This window comes from Bos taurus, chromosome 2 (genome assembly GCF_002263795.3).
Source record: "Bos taurus isolate L1 Dominette 01449 registration number 42190680 breed Hereford chromosome 2, ARS-UCD2.0, whole genome shotgun sequence".
NCBI classification, from domain to species: Eukaryota; Metazoa; Chordata; class Mammalia; order Artiodactyla; family Bovidae; genus Bos; species Bos taurus.
The window spans coordinates 127425725-127446884 of NC_037329.1; the positions used below are offsets into that span (position 1 = coordinate 127425725).

Genomic DNA, 21160 nt, shown 5'->3' on the forward strand with positions numbered 1-21160 from the left:
GCTGAACAGCTCAACACAGGCTGCTGCTGAAAACACTGTGACCCCGGGGGAGAAAGACACCACACACGTTTCAGTCCTGCGACAACAAGGATGATAAACCAGCTCTGGGCACGCAGCACGTGTTACCCGGGGGGAAGAACAGACCTAAATATTCAGACTATAAGATGCGCAAACCACTACAGGAAGCATCGGGGCAAGACGGCAAGAGCCAGGACTACCAGGCTGCCACCACACAGGGACCGCTTTGAACCAGAGCTTCCAGGATGTCTTCCAGGTGTTCAGTCCAGCCCGTTTTCCATCCCAAGCTGAGGCCAGGACCCAGGGTGGCTTACGCAGCACTGGTGGAGCTCAGATATCAGGGAGGCAATCTGGAAGGGCGGCCAGGGTGCGAATGCCCCCTAAACACACCTTAGATGGCAGGATCGCAGGGACTTGGCCACATGATCCTCCCTTCAGTGGTCAGGGGCATGGTTTCAAGAGAACATGCCCCACCAGAGCAGAGATGATGGCCAGAAGCTGAGTGTGGCGGGATCTATCCGGTCACTGCTTGTGGTCACGGGGAAAAGACAAAACCCACCATTACCACTGCGCAAAGTCTCCCTTTCCTCAACAGCAGCGAAGACTGAACCCTGCCTTCTCCCCCAACACATGGCCTCCTCTTTTCACTGAAGAGGAATGGAGCTGGCCTGCCAATCTTTAGTGCGTGGTCAGGCCGGAGGACATACACACCCGACTTCCAGAAAGCAGGGGAAAGAAGGGCTCCCCCTGTTCTGCTACAAGGCTGAGCTCCTCCAGCCTCAGGCCAGGGAAGAGCCATACCCCAGGTTCAGGTTGGCTCTTCATTTCTTAGTTGAAAATCAAAGAGCAGACGGCTCAGAGCACCAGCTCTTCAGAGCAGAGGTCCAGATACACAATCAGAAAACAAAGGGAAGAAACGGATGCTCTGATTCTTGATGCCAGCAGGGAAGGAAAGTCGTGGGGTCTGTGGCTGGTAAAGACAGTGCTCTGAAGCTGAGAGGTGGTTGAGGAAGAGATGAGACAAAGGGCAGGCAGCTCAGGACAAGGTGCTGGACTGCAAGCCTGCGTGAGACTGAGAGCTGTGCATGGGGCTCAGGAGGCCCCCAAGTGTGGCAGAACCAGTCAGAGGAAGGAAAAAGGAGGCTGGACAGGGTTCCCCTGGTCTCTCGGCCACCTGCCTCTGTCTGCTTCCCAAATCTCTGTTCTTTCTCTGGAATGCTTAGGTTCCTGAAGGCTCTGACCCCTGCGCCTCTTGGTCCAGGTTTTCCTCAAGTGGCTTCACACTCCAGCCTTGAGCCCCCAGCAGGACATCCTTCTGAATGCGCATCTCCTGTGCCATTGCCCCCAACCAGTCCTAAACCCATATTTCCAACCACCTAGAATTCACAGGTGTCTGGAATTTTTGTTTAATCATGTCTAGAATTCAACTCATCTCCCCCTCCCAGGATTTCTCACTGTCCCCACTTCTTGATGTTCTTATCTACCCCCAGGTAGAAGGGGCTCCCCAGTGGCTCAGCAGTAAAGAATCGGCCTGAAATGCAGGAGATGTTGGAGACACAGGTTCGATCTCAAAGATTCCCCTGCAGAAGGAAATGGCAACAGACTTCAGTATTCTTGTCTGAAGAATCCCATGGACAGAGGATCCTGGTGGGCTACAGCCTATAAGGTTGCAAAGGGTTGGAAACGATTGAAGCGACTTAGCATACACACCCAGGGTAGGAACCTTGGTCACTCCAAACTTCACCTCCCACATCCACACCTGTGTCACACCCCTAGGTCCAGCACATGGAGCCTCTTGCTATCTGACAAGTCCACCCCACCTGGTGTTCATTCTCCATGTTTGCTTGAAACACCGACCTTTCCCCTAAGCTCACATCAAAGCTGCTGCGACCCCCAAGCCTTTTTCACCCCGTGACTGGGGCTCCATGGTGTCACAGTTGTGTGCACACATGTCTGCCTGGATGTGAAGCCTCACGTTTGCATCCTCAGCATCTAGGGCACTGCCTGGCAGGTGGTAAGAACAAGGTAAGTTTTCTGGAAAAGTTGAGCTGGAATAAAACAGATAAGCGGCAGGTAGTTAATATTCCTCTCACTGCGTATCAGCTCAACTACGTTATTTCATAAGGTCTGGTTTGGACCTGTTTGACAACTAGGTTTCCAACACGAATCAGCTCTGCAAATTCTAGCAGTCACATGAAGGCGGTTTCTAGAACAAGAACGACAGGGAGAGAAAAAAACAGCAGCTCAGAGAAGGAAGCAATGAGGGCTGCATCAAGAGAAAATGAAAGGAGAGGAGGTCAGGCCCAGAAAAGCCCAGATCCTCTCCAAACTGCGGAATGGCATCCACCTGGGGTGGGGGTGGGGGGTGGCAGAGGGGGACCCACGCAGAAATGCCTCGGCATCTAATTAAACATTTTAGATTCCACTGCACACGAGAAGGAAACCTGCGTCCCCCACAGAACCCTGACAAATGAGTCGTTTCCAACCAATCTATCACCGTAGCATCTGGGCACCTCAGGAAGATGAAAATAAGACCAATACATAAATGAAAACCAATATATAAACAATCGTCTCTCCGCACAGGCCTCCAGGAAGCCACAGCTACAGCCATCTGCCAAGTTCCACCCTCGTCACTGCTTCCCGCAGCCAGAGGCCTCTGAGTAAGCACGGTTTAATATAAGATTTAACAGCAGAAGGAAATTTCTTCTCTGAAGTCTGCCTCTCCATTAATGCTCCTACGCTAAATGTCCACCGCTTGAAGCTGGAATGAAATAAGTTTGGCATTAATAGGACTTTGTTCTATGTGCCACGTCAGCCAAAGAATTTGCTAGAAATAGTTGGGGCAGATTGACGAAAGATCGCAACTTGGCACAGGTTGAAAATTCAAAGGTTTCTTACATGGAAACAGAGCTCTCGGGGGGCCTGTCACTAAGCTGTGGGAAGGAGGCTCACACTCATCTCTGGCGTATTATCACCTCCTGCGGCTTCCACGCGGAGGGGGCCTGGGTAGATGTGATCTGATCAACCCAGGACAGCAATTCTCAGATTCAGTCACATCCAACACCTGGCAAGGCAGGGATGATATGAAATTGCAGCACTCCTGCCCTGAGCCTGAACACCTGGGACCGGGTTCAGCTCTTTTACTTCAGTATCTTTTTCCTGAGCATCTGTGATTTGATTTTAGGGCCCAAGCAGCAACAAAAGACTGCTCTCCTAACTGGAAAGGGGCAGAGGCAGTCACAGTGGTGGGGGTGAGAAACCAACTTCTGGACAAGCAAATATTTTCATTCCAGATATTTATGTTCTGCCTGCTTCCCCCCAAAAAGATTTATGTGGGACAGGCAAGTATTTATGCAGTTAACCTAGGTTTCCTTTCTTCCATGCATCTGTATACAGTGGGAAATGATTCCGACACACAACACCATTACACAATGAAATTCCTTAAAGCCAGAGATTCATCTCTAATTTTCTTTAGCTCATATAGCCTGTGGTGTGTATAACAATTTCTGTTTCCAAGATCTTTTTCTTTAAATAAATTTATGGCTTCTCTTGATGTTAATAGTTTATGCTCTTAACACTGGAAACCTCAGTTTTAATTGAGTCTTTTCTCCAGCACATCTGACCCGATCATGGTCTTAATAAATATAGAAAATTTCCAACCTCTTCCATAAGTGGGTAAAAGGGAAATATAGTCAGAAAGGAGATACAGCTTAGGCGAAATGAGTCCTGAAGCATAGCTATACATTAAAACCATCTGGGAATGTTTAAAAATCCCAGTGCTTGTGCTGTATTCTGGACCAATTAAACCAGAACCTCTAGGGTAGGCACTTGGGTATCAGTATTTACTAAGAGACCCCTGGGGAGTTCCAGACTGCAATCAAGGTTAGAATCCCTGTTCTAAGGATTTGTCAGAACCGTTCTGTTCAATGTCAACCAAGACTATGACAATTTCTACTTTATTTCACCCCAAAGTGAAAACTCTTCCTCTAAATGATCAACCTTGATCCTTCAGATAACGTAATAGAAAGAATGTTAACCAGAGACAGGAGAGGAGGTCTGAGTCAGTGCATCACCATTTAAACTGGCAGGGCCTGGAGTTGGTCACTTACAGCCTTTGCAGGGTGTTCATTCCCTGAGTTATAAAAAGGGATTATCGCCCTGCCATGTATGCCACAAGGCTGCTGTGGGGATAAGCTAAACTCTTAATGGGATGCAAGGGCTCTACTAAGAATATCACACACACAAGGAATCTTTGATCTCATCTGTCCATGAGGTTAGGTATCAGCTCGGTCCAGCCTCTACCCCCTGGAAACTCCTCCGGGGAGCAGTTAAAGCAGGCCCCCTGGAAACTCCTCCGGGGAGCAGTTAAAGACAATGGATGGTACAGGGAGCAGAGTCAGAAGCCTCTTCTCTGACATGCAAGAAAACTTCAAATTCCAGGGCTGACAAACTGCTCCCACGGTGCCAAATTTGAGAGCACTTTACTCAGATCACAGAGAATCTGATTACGCTTTAATCTAATCCAGCGCCTAATCACAGGAAAGGCTAAGGCTGTTTGTCTCCCTCAACCCCATCTGGACCGATGCCACTCTGGTACCATTCTTATTACTCAAGGATTGATAATCAGAGCTCCTACCATGATTACAGGGCCGCTATTACACCAGACCACCTCTGAGACTGCATCGGTGTGAAGTCTCTGCCTTCTGTGAAAGTATACACCCCAAAAGACCTGCCTCTGAAACTGCTAAAGAAGCCTCTAGACTGAGCTGCTATTTCTCTGTCAAAACATGAACCTTTCTCTATAAAAGGTTTCCTTATAGTCTAAAGCAGGAAAATTGATTATATTTATAGGTTGCTCTCTAAAAGGTCCAGTTCTGAAAGCAAGAAATTTAAGTCTTCTTTCCCCACTGATTCTTATCATTAAAAACCAAGACTACTCCAGAGCTCTGTAAAGTATGTGACAGACGGAGAATGGCTTCTGGGAGAGCTGGAAAAGAGGAAGTTTTGCTGATTTAGGTCAAGAACACAAGTACAGAAAAAAAAAAAAGGTGCCAATGTCTTTCCAGGAGATCGGCATTTACTTGGCAAAGTTTAGCTTTAACCTCTGAAAAGCTCATTCCAGGAATGAAAGTGGAGGAAAGAGATCTTAAATAAGAGACCTGTAACTTTAATTCAACACTCCCCCGCCCCGACCCCAAATGAGACGAATGAAATTAAAGATAGCCTTTGCAATAATACACTACATTTATTTTCTACTGAACTTTGCTGATTGAGGGGAGATAAGAGATCAGACCCACAGCCACGTAAAAATCCTTCAGCCATGTATATTTAGCTTCCTTCTGATCAATAATCAGCAATTTGGCCTATACGAATAGCTTTTTTTATGTGGGGATTTACAAACCAAGTTTCTAAAATGTCATCATTAGAGTTAAGGTCGAGAGGCTAGAGAAAATATTTGACAGATTAAAAAATTCTGAGAGGAAAGTCACACTAATAGAGACTGCTAGAATGTCACAGATAGCAACAAGTATTTCTTCTAACACTTCAAAGCAGATGAGCAAAAAATGCACAAATAATTTCAGATGACATCAACCAGAAATTAGACACCCCTTTGAGAACTACTCTATTTATTCAGGATATAATTTCAACACAAAATTATATTTCATGCATCTCATACCAACTACCAAAAGTAAATAAGAATCTTTAAATATCTAAGCTGTACCAAAATATGTCAAGTTTATATACTTCATTCAGGAGTCTTCTGAGACCTACTCAAGGTCTATTTATTTGTACTTTATATATAATGCTAACAAGATAGATTGAATGTTTCCTACCCATCTATAGATTAGAAAATAGCAAAATAGGAAGAGTAGAGAATAAACTGGCCAGAAGCAGGCATCTTGACAGCCCAGAGATGTAACAGCTGTCAGCCTAACAGGAAAAGGGGATAAAAACTACTTAAAAGCAGATTAAAAAAAAAAAAAAACTAACACAAAAAGATGAATCTAGAATCTCAAAAGAGTACATTCACAGTGTTTGGCAGAAAATGTTTACCAATCAGTAGTCACATGAAGATGTAGGAAAACGTGACCCATAACCAAGAGAGAAAACAGTCAACAAGGATAGACCCAATAATGACAAAGAAGACTTTTTGAAAAGCTATTATAGATGTGCCTTAGGATTTAAAGGACAAGATGAAAACAATGAGTGAACACGTGTGAAACACTGGAGAGCTCAAAACAATGAAAAAGGTCCAAATGGAAATTCTAGAGGTTAAAATCACAACAAACTGTGGAAAATTCTTCAAGAGGATGGAAACACCAGACCACCTGACCTGCCTCCTGAGAAATCTGTATGCAGGTCAGGAAGCAATAGTTAGAACTGGACATGGAACAACAGACTGGTTCCAAATAGGAAAAGGAGTAGGTCAAGGCTGTATATTGTCATCCTGCTTATATGCAGAGTACATCATGAGAAACGCTGGGCTGGAAGAAGCACAAGCTGGAATCAAAATTGCTGGGAGAAATACCAATAACCTCAGATATGCATATGACACCACCCTTATGGCAGAAAGTGAAGAGGAAGTAAAAAGCCTCTTGATGAAAGTGAAAGAAGAGAGTGAAAAAGTTGGCTTAAAGCTCAACATTCAGAAATTAAGATCATGGCATCCGGTCCCATCACTTCATGGCAAATAGATGGGGAAACAGTGGAAACAGTGGCAGATTTTGTTTTGGGGGGCTCCAAAGTCACTGCAGATGGTGACTGCAGCCATGAAATTAAAAGACGCTTGCTTCTTGGAAGAAAAGCTATGACCAACCTAGACAGCATATTAAAAAGCAGAGACATTACTTTGTCAACAAACGTCCGTCTAGTCAAGGCTATGGTTTTTCCAGTAGTCGTGTATGGATTTGAGAGTTGGACTATAAAGAAAGCTGAGTGCCAAAGAATTGATGCTTTTGAACTGTGGTGTTGGAGAGTCCCTTGGACTGCAAGGAGATCCAACCAGTCCATCCTAAAGGAGATCAGTCCTGAGTGTTCACTGAAAGGACTGATGTTGAAGCTGAAACTCTAATACTTTGGCCACCTGATGTGAAGAGCTGACTCACTGGAAAAGACTCTGATGCTGGGAAAGATTGAAGGCGGGAAGAGAAGGGGACAACAGAGGATGAGATGGTTGGATGGTATCACCAACTCACTGGAGTTGAATTAGAGTAAACTCCAGGAATTGGTGATGGACAGGGAGGCCTGGCATGCTGCAGTCTATGAAGTCGCAAAGAGTCGGACACGACTGAGCAACTGAACTGAACTGAGAGGTTAAAAAAAAATCTGAAAATTAAAAATTCACTGGGTGGGCTTAACAACAGATTGGACACTACAGAAGAAAATTTCAATGAAATTGAAGATGGGTTAACATAAAGTATCCATACCAAAGTGCAGAGGTAAAGATTGAAAAGAAAATGAGCATAGATTCAGTGACTTCTAGGAAAATATCAAACTATTTAACTTATATGTAAGTTAAGTTCTAAAACAAAAGGAGGTATATTGGGGTAGGAAAAATATTAAAGACCTAAGGGCCAAATTTTTTCCTAACTTGATAAAAATATCAACCCATAGACACAAGAAGCTCAACAAACCCCAAGAAGGATAAACAATTACATCCACATTTAGGTACATCGTCAGATGACTTAAAGAGAAAATCTTAACAGCATCCAAAGGAAGAGAAAGACATTATACACAGGGGAATATACTCTGATCTTTCATCAGAAGCAACACAAGTTACAAGACAATGGTTGGTTCATACAAAGAAAAAGGGTGGTCGGCGTGGAGGGGATCAACTTAAAATTTTATATCCAACAAATATATTCTTTTAAGAGGAGAGCAAATAGAGGCATTTTTAGAAAACAAAAGCTGTAAGAATCAGTCAACAGTAGACCTACACTTAAAAAAAATGTTCAGAGGAATTTGATGTATAGGTTCAAGGCAAATCCAATAAAAATCCCAGCATGATTTTTCATAGAAACGGGTGTACTTATTCTCAAATGTACTTCAGAAATGTAAAGGACTTATAGTAACTGAAGCCATTAAAAAAAAGAGTTCAAAGATGGAGAAATCACACTACCTGTTTTTAAGACTTACTATAGAGCTCCAGCATCAGTATAGTGTGAACTGACAACAAGGACCTGCTCTATAGTCCAGGGAACTATACTCAATATAACAATCTGTAATCGAAAAGAAACTGAAAACGAAGATATATAAAAAACTGAATCACTTTGCTGTACAACTGAAATTAATGCAGCACTGTAAATCAACTATACTTCAATTAAAAAAAAAAAAAAAAAACTTGAAAAAAAAAAGCCAAAAAAATTCCAGGAAACAAACAGCAAGATGGTTTGCTTAAAGCCAATCACACTCAAAAAGAGATAGTATAAACTGGCATAAAGACAAATCAATAGAACAGAAGAGTACAGAAACAGAACCATATACATATGATAAATTAATCTAACAAGGTATCAAAGCAATTTCAAGGGGAAAAGAAAGCTTTTTCAACAAATGGCACTAAACAACTAGACATTTAAATGGAAATAAAGAACCTCAACCATATATAAAAGTTAATTTGAAGTATAGGAAAAACCCAAATGTAAAAACTAAAATGACCAAGCTGCTAGAATTAAAAGGAGACTATCTTCATGACCTTTGGGGTAAAGAAAATAAAATTTTTAATCCACACAAGAGTACCACCATAAAAGAAAACATTGATACACCAGATTTCATCAAAATTTAAAACTTCTGCTCTCTGAATGACACATTAAGAAAATTAAAAAATAAATCATAGAGTATGAATATAGGAATATGTGTTATTGCTTAGCCACTTGGTCACGTCTGATTCTTTTGCAAACTCATGGACTGTAGCCCACCAGGCTCCTCTGTCCATGGGATTTCCCAGGCAAAAATACTGGAGTGGGTTGCTATTTCCTTTTCCAGGGTATCTTCCTGACCCAGGTATCAAACTTACATCTCCTGCATTGGCAGGTGGATTCTTTACTGCTGAGCCACCTGGGAAGCCCATGCATATATACGTCTGAGAAATGACATATATCCAGATTATGCAAAGGATTTCTAGAATTCAATAAGAAGATGATAAATGGTACAAATTTAAAAAAAAATTTTAAGGGGGGGTGGGGCAAAAGATCCGAACATACCCTTAAAAGGAAGATAAAGAAATGGCAGATAAACATATGAAAAGATATTCAATAACAATGGCTAACAGGAAAACGAAAATTAAAACTTCAACTTAATATTCAGTTCAGTTCAGTTGCTCAGTCATGTCTGACTCTTTCTGACCATGAATCGCAGCACGCCAGGCCTCCCTGTCCATCACCAACTCCCGGAGTCTACCCAAACTCATGTCCATCAAGTTGGTGATGCCATCCAGCCATCTCATCCTCCATCGTCCCCTTTTCCTCCTGCCCCCAATCCTTCCCAGCATCAGGGTCTTTTCCAATGAGTCAACTCTTCGCGTGAGGTGGCCAAAGTACTGGAGTTTCAGCTTCAGCATCAGTCCTTCCAATGAACACCCAGGACTGATCTCCTTTAGAATGGACTGGTTGGATCTCCTTGCAGTCCAAGGGACTCTCAAGAGTCTTCTCCAACACCACAGTTCAAAAGCATCAATTCTTCGGCGCTCAGTACTATACATCAAATAGAATGGCTAAACCAAAAAGGTGGACAGTAGCAAGTGCAGGCGACGATGCAGAACTCTCACACACTGCTGGTGGGAGTACATAACGGTCTAACTATTTGGGAAAAGTGTTTCCACTTCCCTACAAAGTTAAACAAACATTTACTCTGTGAGCCAGCAATTATATTCCTAGATGTTGACACAAAAGAAATGAAAATATACCTACATAAAGACTTGTGCGTAAAATGTTCGTAACAGCTTTATTCATAACAGCCAAACACTGGAAACAACCAAAGGTCCAACCACATGTGAAGGAATAAACAAATCGTGGGATATTCATACAGTGAAATACATCTCAGCAAAAAGAAACGAAATACTGCTACACACAACATGAATGAGTTTCAGAAGCATTAGCCTCGGTGAAATAAAGTTTTGCAAAGAACGGCATGTATTGTACTACTCCATTTAGTTGAAGTTCTAGAACAGGTGAGACTAATCTCTGGCGACAAATCAAAACAGTGTTTGGGTATGGATGATGGGGGACTGATTGAGAAGGAGCAGATGGGACTGTCTGGGTGATGGAAATGTTCTATATCTTCCTAGGGGTGTGGTTTACACGGTTTTCTGCAGTTGTTAAAATTTAGCAAACTGTATATTTAAGATCCGTGCATTTGCCTATATGTAAGTTACACTTAAATAAATAACTAGTTTCCTTGGCCAAAATCACTGCAGACAGTGACTGCAGCCATGAAAGTGAAAAATGCTTGCTCCTTGGAAGGAAAGCTATGACAAACCTAGACAGCATATTAAAAAGTAGAGACATCACTTTGCCAACAAAGGTCTGTAGAGGCAAAGCTATGGTTTTTTCAGTAGTCATGTATGGATGTGGGAGTTGGGCCATAAAGAAGGCTGAGCACTCAAGAGTTGATGCTTTTGAACTGTGGTGTTAGAGAAGACTCTTGAGAGTCCCTTGGACTGCAAGGAGATCCAACCAGTCCATCCTAGAGGAAATCAACCCTGATTCTTTGGAAGGACTGTTGCTGAAGTGCCAAAACTTTGGCCACCTGATGTGAAGAACTGACTCATTGGAAAAGACCCTGATTCTGGGAAAGATTGAAGGCAAAAAGAAAATGGGACGGCAGAGGATAAGACGGTTATATAGCATCACTGACTCAATGGACATGAATTTTAGCAAACTCCAGGAGATAGTAGAGGACAGAAGAGCCTGGTGTGCTTCAGTCCATGAGACTGCAAAGAGTCAGACATGACTTAGCAACTAAACAACCACCACCACCACCTCCTTCACAGGGTTGTTGTAAAAAAAAAATAAGGTAGTGAGAGACCAACAGTCTTACCTAAATGATTCATCAGGGCTTAATGGGATGTGATGTATTGCACAGTGGATTTTATGGTGACCCCCAAGTCACAGGAGAGGTGAAATGAGGGGAGAAAAATCTATCAGCCACTGAAAATGGTTGTTATTCAGTGAAAGCTATTTACCTAGAAGTTTCATCTACAGAGCAGCTGACTCCCAGAGCATGCCAGGGAAAAGCATAATTATTGCTTATCAGTTAAGGACACTAATCAGTATGCCCTTCTTCTGTACCACTGCAATACTGCACTAAAACAGATGGACAACCGCCCTAGCCTCAGCTTTTAATTAATGAAAATTCAGAGTTAAGAGACATATCCAGACTCTCTTGTGAATAAGGGCTCTTCTGACCACCTGCCTGTCAAGTGTGGGGAGACCTCAACCCAGATCTTAGAAAACAGCCTTCTCAAGGGAAGAAACATGTACAGCTGGGCCATCACACTGGGCCACAGCCTATAGCTGTGGTCTCCATGGTTTCGGTTTTCTTTGGGGATGGAGAAACCAAAAGGTAGGCCTGACTTCCAGCTATCTCAGCCACACCCTGCGTTTAAGAGAACCAAAACCATACTGCCTTGGCTATTAACCAGCCACCAGAGCTGAGTGGGGGTGAAGGAGGGAAGGGGGACTTGGATCCTTGGGTCCTCAGAACTTCTTAAGGAATCTCCAGTTTCTTTTCCTTACCATCATGTGCCTTGAGAATTCAGAGCTTAAAAAAAAAATCTGTTTTTTTCCCCAGAGTATGCAAGCACTGGTTCATAAGGCCTTGGTGCTGAGACAGTGGAAAATGAAGAACCAGAGCTTATTGTTTCAATGAGCCTGGTCTTTTTGGGGCTGCAGTTGTACAGAACTAGAATAATAATCATTCTTAGTTCAGGACACTCATTCCTGCTCCATGTATGTGAAAGTCACTCAGTCGTGTCTGACTCTTTGCGACCCCATGGACAATACAGTCCATGGAATTCTCCAGGCCAGAAAACTGGAGTGGGTAGCCTATCCCTTCTCCAGGGGATCTGCCCGATCCAGAAATCAAACCGGGGTCTCCTGCATTGTAGGCAGATTCTTTACCAGCTGAGCTATCACGGAAGCCTGCTCCATGTATGGCACATCTTTTAAAGTTAACATAACAAGTGCCCACCACTCTCTCTCGAATCCTGTCCATCATGCTCTTGTGAAAGCTTTCCTGACTTGGCCAATGAAAGCAAGGCAGGGAGAGAATTTCCTGAAGCCCTCGCCACCTCTCTTGGTGCAGATCCGACTTAGGGTGCAGAGGCAATCGCCTTCCGCACGCCAGAGGCAGTACCCATAGGCCGGTTGCCCACCTAGATTACCAAATAGCTTCCCTGCATGGGGCTTTCCAATCTGTGAGCCTGATTTATTTTTTTCAATAAGAGAAAAGATGTAAGTCCCTTTGAGCAAACTATGCGTGATATATATCACAATATTTATTTTTGGTAGAGTAATGGATCAGTCTTCGGGGAGAGCTAGAGAAAAGGCATTTCTTGAGCTCGGATGTAAATCAGTCACTCTGAAAACTGCAGGGAATCTATATTCTTGCCCCCCCTGCTAACAACAGTGTGAAATAAGCAGCTGACTTTTAAAAGTCATTGCACTACGTGTTTCTAAACCTAACACTAAGGACAGAGTTAAAGGTGAGAGGCCTGAGGAATGACTGCTTCCGGAACGCCTGCACCAAGTCCCCAGAATAATGGTGCAGCTCACGACGAAAGGAGAGACTCACCCAACCTGCGGTTGTTAAGTCGTAGACCCGGTGGGGACAAGGTCTAAGCTTTGCTCTACGTGCAGTCCTCTTAGTTCTAAGCAGCACTTAAAAAGGATGAAGTGTGTGACTGGGCATACAATGTGAGGGTCTCCCAAGGGACCTGTCCAGTTCTTATCGGCCAGTCTTCTTGTCTATATTAAATGTACCATAGAGCAGAAAATACATCAGGAGAGAAACTGAAGGACAAGGGGGTAAAAATCTTTGGTGGATTTTCAACTCAAATAGAGCTCTTCGAAGGAAAGCTATTTAAATCTGAAGATGTTCCTAATATTAATTATCCTGAACATCTCACAGGCTCAGATTCACATGCTACGAAGAACACAAAGCCCTTTAATTTTCCTACCTGTCCCTGAGACTAGCAGTGATAAATCAGATATACAGAGAAACCACATGTGACTAACAAACCAGCCCATTAGTGGGGAGCAAAGATCATCTGCCAAGATGACTTATCTGGACATAGTCACACATCATAACCAGCAATGTCCTGGAGGCTTAAGACAGCAGGCATGGAAGGCAAGAGCTGGGGCACTCTCTGCCAAGTCTCAGGACTCCAAGGTAACTCGGGCATCTTCCAGATGCCTGCTATCCAGGCATGAAAGATTTTACTCATGACTGCCCCCTCCCCAGTCCCCTCAAGTTGCGCTTGGAAAATTACTGCAACTTCTAAAAGGCTTCTTGGGTCACAGAGCTGCTGAGCCCCCAAACCTTGCTGTGGTCTCTGCTCTGCAACTCCTGGAATTCCAGGTACCCTCAGGAAGAAGACCTGGCTTCTGCCACCAGCAATCTTAACTGTTAGTTAAAGATCTTTACTGCAGCCACTCATTCAAGTATCTGGGCTCCAGTGAAGTGTCAGATCCTATCCTAGGTGCTTGGGCAGATCCATAAATAAAGCAAGTGGGAACAGATGGGAGAGAAGACTTCCCTAAACGCCAATCCCTTCATTTTACTGTGAAAACTGAGGCCCAATGACAAACAGAAATTTTCACCTGAGGTCAGGGTTGATGGCTTGGCTAGGGCCTGAACCCAGGCAGGACACCCAAGAAGACTGTCACATACAGTGGTGCAGAAGAGCACATTCTTTATATGGGTGCCCCACTCTCACTGACCAATTCCCTCTAACAAAAGCCCCCTTCACCGGAAGAGACAATTGAGGTTCTTTAGATTAGCAACCAGCCATCATTAGTAGGACCCAACACTGTCTGAAACCTTTCATCGGGATGTAAGCCTGGCAAGCTATTCACTCCCAACCCTTGTCATGTGTTCAGTTCAGTCCAGTCGCTCAGTCGTGTCTGACTCTTTGCGACCCCATGGACTGCAGCACGCCAGGCTTCCCTGTCCATCACCAACTCCTGGAGCCTACTCAAACTCATGTCCATTGAGTTGGTGATGCCATCCAACCATCTCATCCTCTGTCGTCCTCTTCTCCTCCTGCCTTCAATCTTTCCCAGCATGAGAGTCAGCTCTTTGCATCAGGAGGCTAAAGTATTAGAGCTTCAGCATCAGTCCTTCCAATGAATATTCAGGACTGATTTCCTTTAGGAGGGACTGGTTGGATTTCCTTGCAGTCCAAGGGACTCTCAAGAGTCTTCTTCAACACCAAAGTTCAAAAGCATCAATTCTTGTCATATGTGAGAAAGGTCTATTGAACTTCAATAGCAGCCTACCTATGACCCTAACATAATTATAACAATAATTTCCTACATTATCATCAGATCTGTAAGGGAAGGCAGTCAGTAAGCCGTTTCTCATTCTTACCGACCCCTTTACTCTCCAAGATGAGCCCAAGATGAGGCTCTGTCACTGTTCAGTCCCATCTCTGAAGTTCAACACGTGTAACAGAAATACTTAGCTATGTGGTGCTAGGGACACAACAGTGAACACATGACCATCATCAACAAGGCACAACACTGTCCCTAACTTCAAGGAACTGAGACATGCTGAAAACAGGGCTGGGAAAAGCCCAACTGCTAAGGAGCCCGTGGCCAGACTGGCAGTCTACTTAGGGGCCGGGTCTGGAAGCAAGCGTTTACGTAACCAGTCTCTTTCCCTCTCTCTCATTCCACTTTACAGGAGGAAAAACAAGGTCCAGGAAGGAGAGGAAGTGGCTTGTCCAAAGTCAGACAGCTGATGATTGAGCGGACACTTGAATCTATGTTCTCTGGGTTCCCCTTTTCACCACACTGCCTCCTCCAAGGTTCCAAAATTACAAGTGAGGAGAAATCGTTGGTTCCAGTGACAGATGGTTTCCTGATGTGTGAACAACTAGAACAGGCAGCCTCAACTCATCTTATCAGCAGAGACCTTGTGTCCACGTCCATCTCTCACACCAGAATGTTCATAAGTATACTTCGTTGATCTAGAGCCTGAGTGTCCAGTCGTCATTCACTCTCATTTATCACCCTCTCTGAATCGCTCCTGATGCTTACTTTTGCTTTAAAAACCTCATCTTATAAGAACAGAGCCCTTCTTATCTGATGCTAGCTCCCCCTCTGCTCCTGGGGTCTAATCAATCCATGTCTGGAAATAAGCAAGCCAGAGAGGAAAGCAGCAGTCCCTTTTCCGAAAACAGGCACCTTTCTAAAATGATCTACCCCTGGGCTTGGCACAGATAGAAATTTAAATGAGAAGGAAATAAAGACATCCTCCAGCAATAGTCAAACGCATTCCTCATCAGGTGGGACACCAGGGAAGTTAACTCTGTGTTAACAGCTAAACCAGACACTGCCCACATTTTTTGGGGGGGTGGTTATTTGGGGAGGTGGGAAAGGGAGGGGTCCAAACTCAAGACATGTGAAAAGACAACAGGCTTCAAAACATAATAGCATATATAGCAGTCCTGTCCCCTCCATTCTGAGGAGCTTACGGTCTTCAAAACTGTAAGAGCGGGTTCACTGAACAACCAAAGGTACAGACAAGCAGGCTTCTACCTACTACCAGGGGTGTACAGAGACGCCAGACGGAAAGATCCAGACACCTGGCAACTGACACAGACCTCCACCCATTGTGTTACTTTATACTCACTGCAAAGCAGAATCTCTACACCTCCCACCATCTCCAGCCACTGCAGCAAGTCACTGCCCACAGCCTCTGCCCTCAAGGGAGGTTCTCTTGGTATAGAGGGGCAGAACTTGGTTCCCCACTGACCAGCCCACTCTTCCTACCACGGCTCCCAACCACAGGCTTTCAGAAATGGGTCACAGTCTTAGATGCAAATGCAGAACGAACTGCTTCCAAAGAGGACAGTAGTTAATTCCTAATCCTTTGGGGGATCTTTTGGAAAATCTAATGGCAGCTCCACACCCCATGAAAAACTGCATGCATGCACTTTATATGTGATTTCACTGGGAGTCACTGCCTTCCGAGGAGGTGTGAAAGGGTTAATGTGCTCAGAGGCAGTTTCAGGAAAGGGAGCTGGAGTGGTTCAGGTGAGTATTCAACAACACAGCTTCTTAACCAATGGGGGAGAAATGATGCCCCTTTCTTAGCTACTGCAAGTTCTAAGCTTCAGTTAACCTTTGGGATTTCCGTAAGGATTTGGAAACTGACAGCGCACACTTGCACACAAGAAACAAGGACTCCTCTTTGTGATTTCCGATCCTGACATCACAAAATGTCCAGCGATTGCCAGTTATTCAGTAAGATAGAGTCTCCACAGGGCTTAGCATAGAAAGCTGAGTTACAACAGCAGAGAGAACTAGGGGAGAGGTGGGTGCTGGGAGAGAGGGTGGACTGGACAAGGGGAGGAGGGAAGCTCAGCTCTCAGCTGGCTCTGAGCAGATCTTGGCAGGACAGGTCCTGACCCTTGCTGCCTGCTCTCCCTGGAAATCACAGCAGACTTGCTGACTGCTCTGCAGCAAACCAAGAGGTCCAGAGAGAAGCAGTCCTTTCCTTCTGGGTCCACGGGGACTGAGGAAGATCTTCTCGATTCTAGGGAGGAGACCCTGGCCCACTGCTTGCCCACAGCCCCCTCGTGGTCCACGGGTGTCACTGCAGCCCCCTCCGCAGTGCTGGGCAAAATCCTCACAGGCGGCTCCAACAGCAGGCAGCTCTAACAGTGGTTGAGCAGAACATTTAGTTATCAGTGGCGGCTTGGCAACTGTCTCCAAGCCATGGTGAGGCTGCATTTGCTTTTGGTGTGTTAAACTAGGACTCAGATTCAGACTCAAAGTGATCCATCTAACCCCTCTCTGGTACAATCCCTACAGGAAACCAGTCCAAGACCTGCTTCATTAAGCCAATAACCTCAGAACTTCTGTATCATTACCACTACCTTATTGATCACTGCTCCTTGTATCACATGCAATTATGCACAATTGTTCCAAAGCTCAATAGAAACAGTAAGAATGTAGGACATCTTCTGGCTTGTGGGTTGCTGGCTAGATTACAAAATACTTGCAGAACATCAAGTATCCCCCAAATTCTGGATTTCTAGGTAGCAGATCCTAAAGGGATTTAGGAGATGTCATGACTTAAGGACTCACAGTGAGAAAGAACATGGCCCTTGGCCCCTTGGAACAGAAAGGGTGCCCATTAATGAACCCTACTCCCGTATTCTTGCCTCGAGGCGGCCCTGGACAGAGGGGCCTGGTGGGCTACAGTCCATGAGGTCTCAAAGTGTTGACGCCTGAAGCGACTGAGCATGCATGCATGCATGCAGCACTCCACAGAAATCCTATTAGCATCTCCAAAAGGGAGGGAGCAGGGCCCACCTGGGCTCAGGACTAGACTGAAAAGACCAGAAGCTGGGGGTGAGGGAAAGTTGGTCTAGGGCTTTAGCTACCATCTATCAGGAATGTGGATGGTTAACTGAACCCAGCACTGGAAAAGTGTGCAGGAAGGAGTGAAGGTGGGAAGTTTGGGAGGAGGGCCTCGAGCAGGTCAGGGAGCCGGGGAGTGACTGGGGGTGAGGGAGGATGGATGGAAGCACAAGAGCCGTCTTTTAAAATATTCTGTGGAAGGAGGAGGAGAGTCCTTACCTCCTTGATTTTCTCCCGCTGGGTATGAACTAGGCTCTGGGGCTCCTTACTCCTGTCGGTCCTAGTCCCCAGGACCGGGTGGCGGAGGCGGCTCCGGAATGCCTTGAAGTCAAAGCCAGAGGGAACGCTCCCCTCCTGGGGTCTGAGGGCCGTGGCGCCGCCGCCCCGGGCCGCCGTGGCCTCCTCCCGGGGTCCAGTGGGGTGCGTGCGGCGCAGCCACCCTTTTCTGCGCCGAGAACTGGCTTGGCTGCCGGGGTCATCCTTGCCCGGGGCTGGAGCCGCGGGGGCCGGGTTGGGAGGCGACTCCTGTCCGCGGGCCCGCGGGTGGCTGGCGACTTGGGCCACCGCCTCCAGGCCGGGCTGCTGGGTCCGAGGGGCCAGGAAGAGGCGCTTGAGGCGAGAGGAGTTGGGCAGCAGGAACAGGGCCCCGAAGCACAGGGTGACCAGGCCGGAGAGGAAGAGGAGGAAGACGAACTTCTGCGGCAGCCGCAGCCCCCACGGGGAAGCCGGGACGAAGCCGGGCACTTTCCTCACGAGCATCTTGACCGGGCACGGGCCTGGGGCACGCTCAGCTCCGGCCGAGCTCCTGAGGTCTTCGGAGTCCAGGCACTTGTCAGCAGCTGGGCTCGGCGAGCGGAGGTCGTCGAGGGCGCGCCGCCCGGGGTGGGGGTCCCTGAGAGTTTCGCCCTTTCGGGGGGCTTGTTCCCGGAGTTCAGGGAGTTTGGAGAGAGTCCTCCCGCGCCGGGACAGGGGGAGCTGCGGCGGCGGCGGCGGCGGCGGCCTCGGCGGGGCCCGGGCGAGCGAGGCAGGAAGGCTCGGGGCCCGGGCCCGCGAGGGTCGACCGCGCACCGCAGCCTTCCCTCCGGCCGCCGCGCCGCCCCTCCTCGCCGCGGCCGGAGTCCGCGGGGCCCGCGCCCCTTCCCGCGCTGCGGCCGCCGCCGGAGCCCGTCACATGCCGTCCGAGGCGCCCAGGCTTGTCCACGAGGAGGGGCGCCCGCAGGCCTCGTCCCCGAGCTGAGCCGCCCTCAGCAACCCCCAACCACCCCGGCCCAAAGTTTGAGCCTCAGAAGCAGTTTCCCGAAGGGGTCGACTCCCGGGGGCGGGGGGGCGACGCGGCCGGGCTGTCAGTGGCGCTCCGAGAGAGCGCTGGAGCGGCCGGGTCGCGACAGCGCTGGGGGCTTTGGCTATCGGGACACGTCCACAACTTTGCTCCGCCGCGGGGCGGGCGCCGGGGAGCTGGGGGTGGTGGTGGTCAGGCACTTCTGAGCCAGGCGAGGCAGGGGCCTGGGGGGGCTCCCGGGAGCGGAGGGATGCCTGAGCCGGGTCCGGGGCGTAGTGCCGTTCGCGACCAGCCGCGGCGGGGGCGGCTGCAGCTGCGCTGGGGATGGGGTGGGTGGGGGGGGAGTGCGGGCTCCCGCCCCTCCAACTCTCCGTAGGGCTCCGGGTTCCCGCTGGGATCACCTGTTCTCGGTGCCCGCCGGCTCCGCTGAGCGCGTAGTCCCGGCTGCGCCTCCCCCGCTGCAGCTGGCTTCCTCGCCGCGGCCGCTCCAGACGGGCCGCTGCCGCCGCCGCAGACTGAGCCGCCGCCGCTGCCGAGCCTGCGCCCCAACACGCGCGCACACACCGTCCGGACGCCCCCGCCGCCGCAGCTCGGGCTTTCACGGAGGCAGCGCCCGCGGCCCCGCCTCCCGCCGGGCCACGCCCTCGGGCCACGCCCACTGCGCGCGCCTCGCCGTCCACCGCCGCCACGGCGCCGCAGCCGGGCCAGTTGGCCTGGCGACCCGGGGTGGGGAGTGTGCAGGGGCCTAAGCCCGAGTCCAGGAGAGGGCCCGGGACTCCAAGCCACGCCCCCTTCCTCCAAGGGCCGGCGCCGCCGCGCACACGCCCCCCCCCCAGCCCACCAGCACCAATGGTCCAGCTGCGCGGGGTTGGCGAGGGCGGGGGGTGGAGAGCGGCGCGAGGTCATTGGCTGCCTCGCAGGGATCCCCGTTGGGCTGCGGTCCCCCATTGGTTAGTGCCCAGCATTCGCCGGACTGTGAGCGACCGAGACACCCCCCACCTCCGCCCCGCTTCTTGCCCCCACCCGCGCGGCTCAGGTTGCTGGTCCCCTGGAGCGGGCAGGGGACCCAGCCAGTCTGCTAGGACCCTGGCGGCCGTTCGGTAACCTCACTCACCCCCTCAGTGCCAGTCCAGAATTGGCAGGGAGCCGGGAGCTTGCCCGGGGGTCCCAGAGCTTCCGCGGGAGCCGTGGAGGTGCTGCTGTGGCCGGCTGTGAGGAAGGGCTGGCTGAAGCCCCCGGCCAGGGAGCTGTGGCCACGGTTGGGCTGAGTTCAGGCAGGGTTTCCACCGGACGCCCCCCTCCCCCGCGCCCCCGCACCGGCAGACCACAACTCTGCCTTCCTTTTCCTATGGCCCGAAACCAGGCCGGGGCCCCTGGGTGGGGCAGGGAGAGACGCTAACCGCAGCGGAGTGTAGGGCAAGGAAGGAGAAAGAACCTTGGTCGTGTGCGTAGAAGACCACACACATCATGTGACACGCGTACCCAGAGGCCTGCGTGTGTTTATGTGCACGTGTGTGCTTCTACGCCTAGATGCAGATGCACTCGGAGATTACACGTGGGTGTGTACATGCACACAAACTTACGCTTAATTTAGGTAGAACTGATTTACCAAAGCGCATGTAGATGTATATGCATATTATACATGTACTAATTTACGTATTAGTATAAATAGTGACACGTACACACATACCCACATGATACTTACACAACAGGTCCAAGAAACACACACGTGTACACACTACCAGACGTAGAGACACAGGGGTCTCCACCCCAAGGCCCTCTCCCTTTCCTCCCTTCTTCTCCTCCTATTAAACCTAACTCAAGGCAAAGAAACACTATGCTGTGTGGGTCTTTCATGCAAAACACTTTATAGAGACAAATAACAGCAGAGGGAGAGACAAATTAAGAGGTGTAATAGGCAAGAGGGAAAATATCCGCTTTCAGCTGCAATTTAAAATGAAATGCAGCGTTGATGAGACAGAAAATACTGCAGGGAGGCCTTTCCAACAGAGGCGGCCCAGGCGGGCTCTCACCTCGTAAATCTTGCTTCTTCCCTGAGGCCTGGTGGGACTCTGACATCCTTCTGCCTCTGGCCAGGCCACTGACAGCAGACCCTCCCCTGAAGTTTAAATGCCTTTGGCATGTCAGTTTCTTTCCGTTGAAAATAAAAGATTGCTCTGGGTAACAGGTGCAAATATTTTGGTCACTGGAGATACATAGTTTCTCCCCACCCTACAAGCACACCCAACTTAAAAATGTGAAAGGCCAGTTGAGG

The 21160-nt window shown here is 48.2% G+C and overlaps 1 protein-coding gene across 1 annotated transcript in view; it reads right to left on the reverse strand.

Moving 5' to 3' along the window:
* MAN1C1 (mannosidase alpha class 1C member 1) overlaps positions 1-19485 on the reverse strand; it is a 152559-nt gene extending 133074 nt beyond the window's left edge. The window contains exon 1 of the mRNA XM_002685706.6: positions 17826-19485. Coding sequence (XP_002685752.1) covers positions 17826-18365 — 540 coding nt within the window. The 5' untranslated portion in view covers positions 18366-19485. The remainder of the gene's footprint in view (positions 1-17825) is intronic.
* Positions 19486-21160: the final 1675 nt, after the last annotated feature.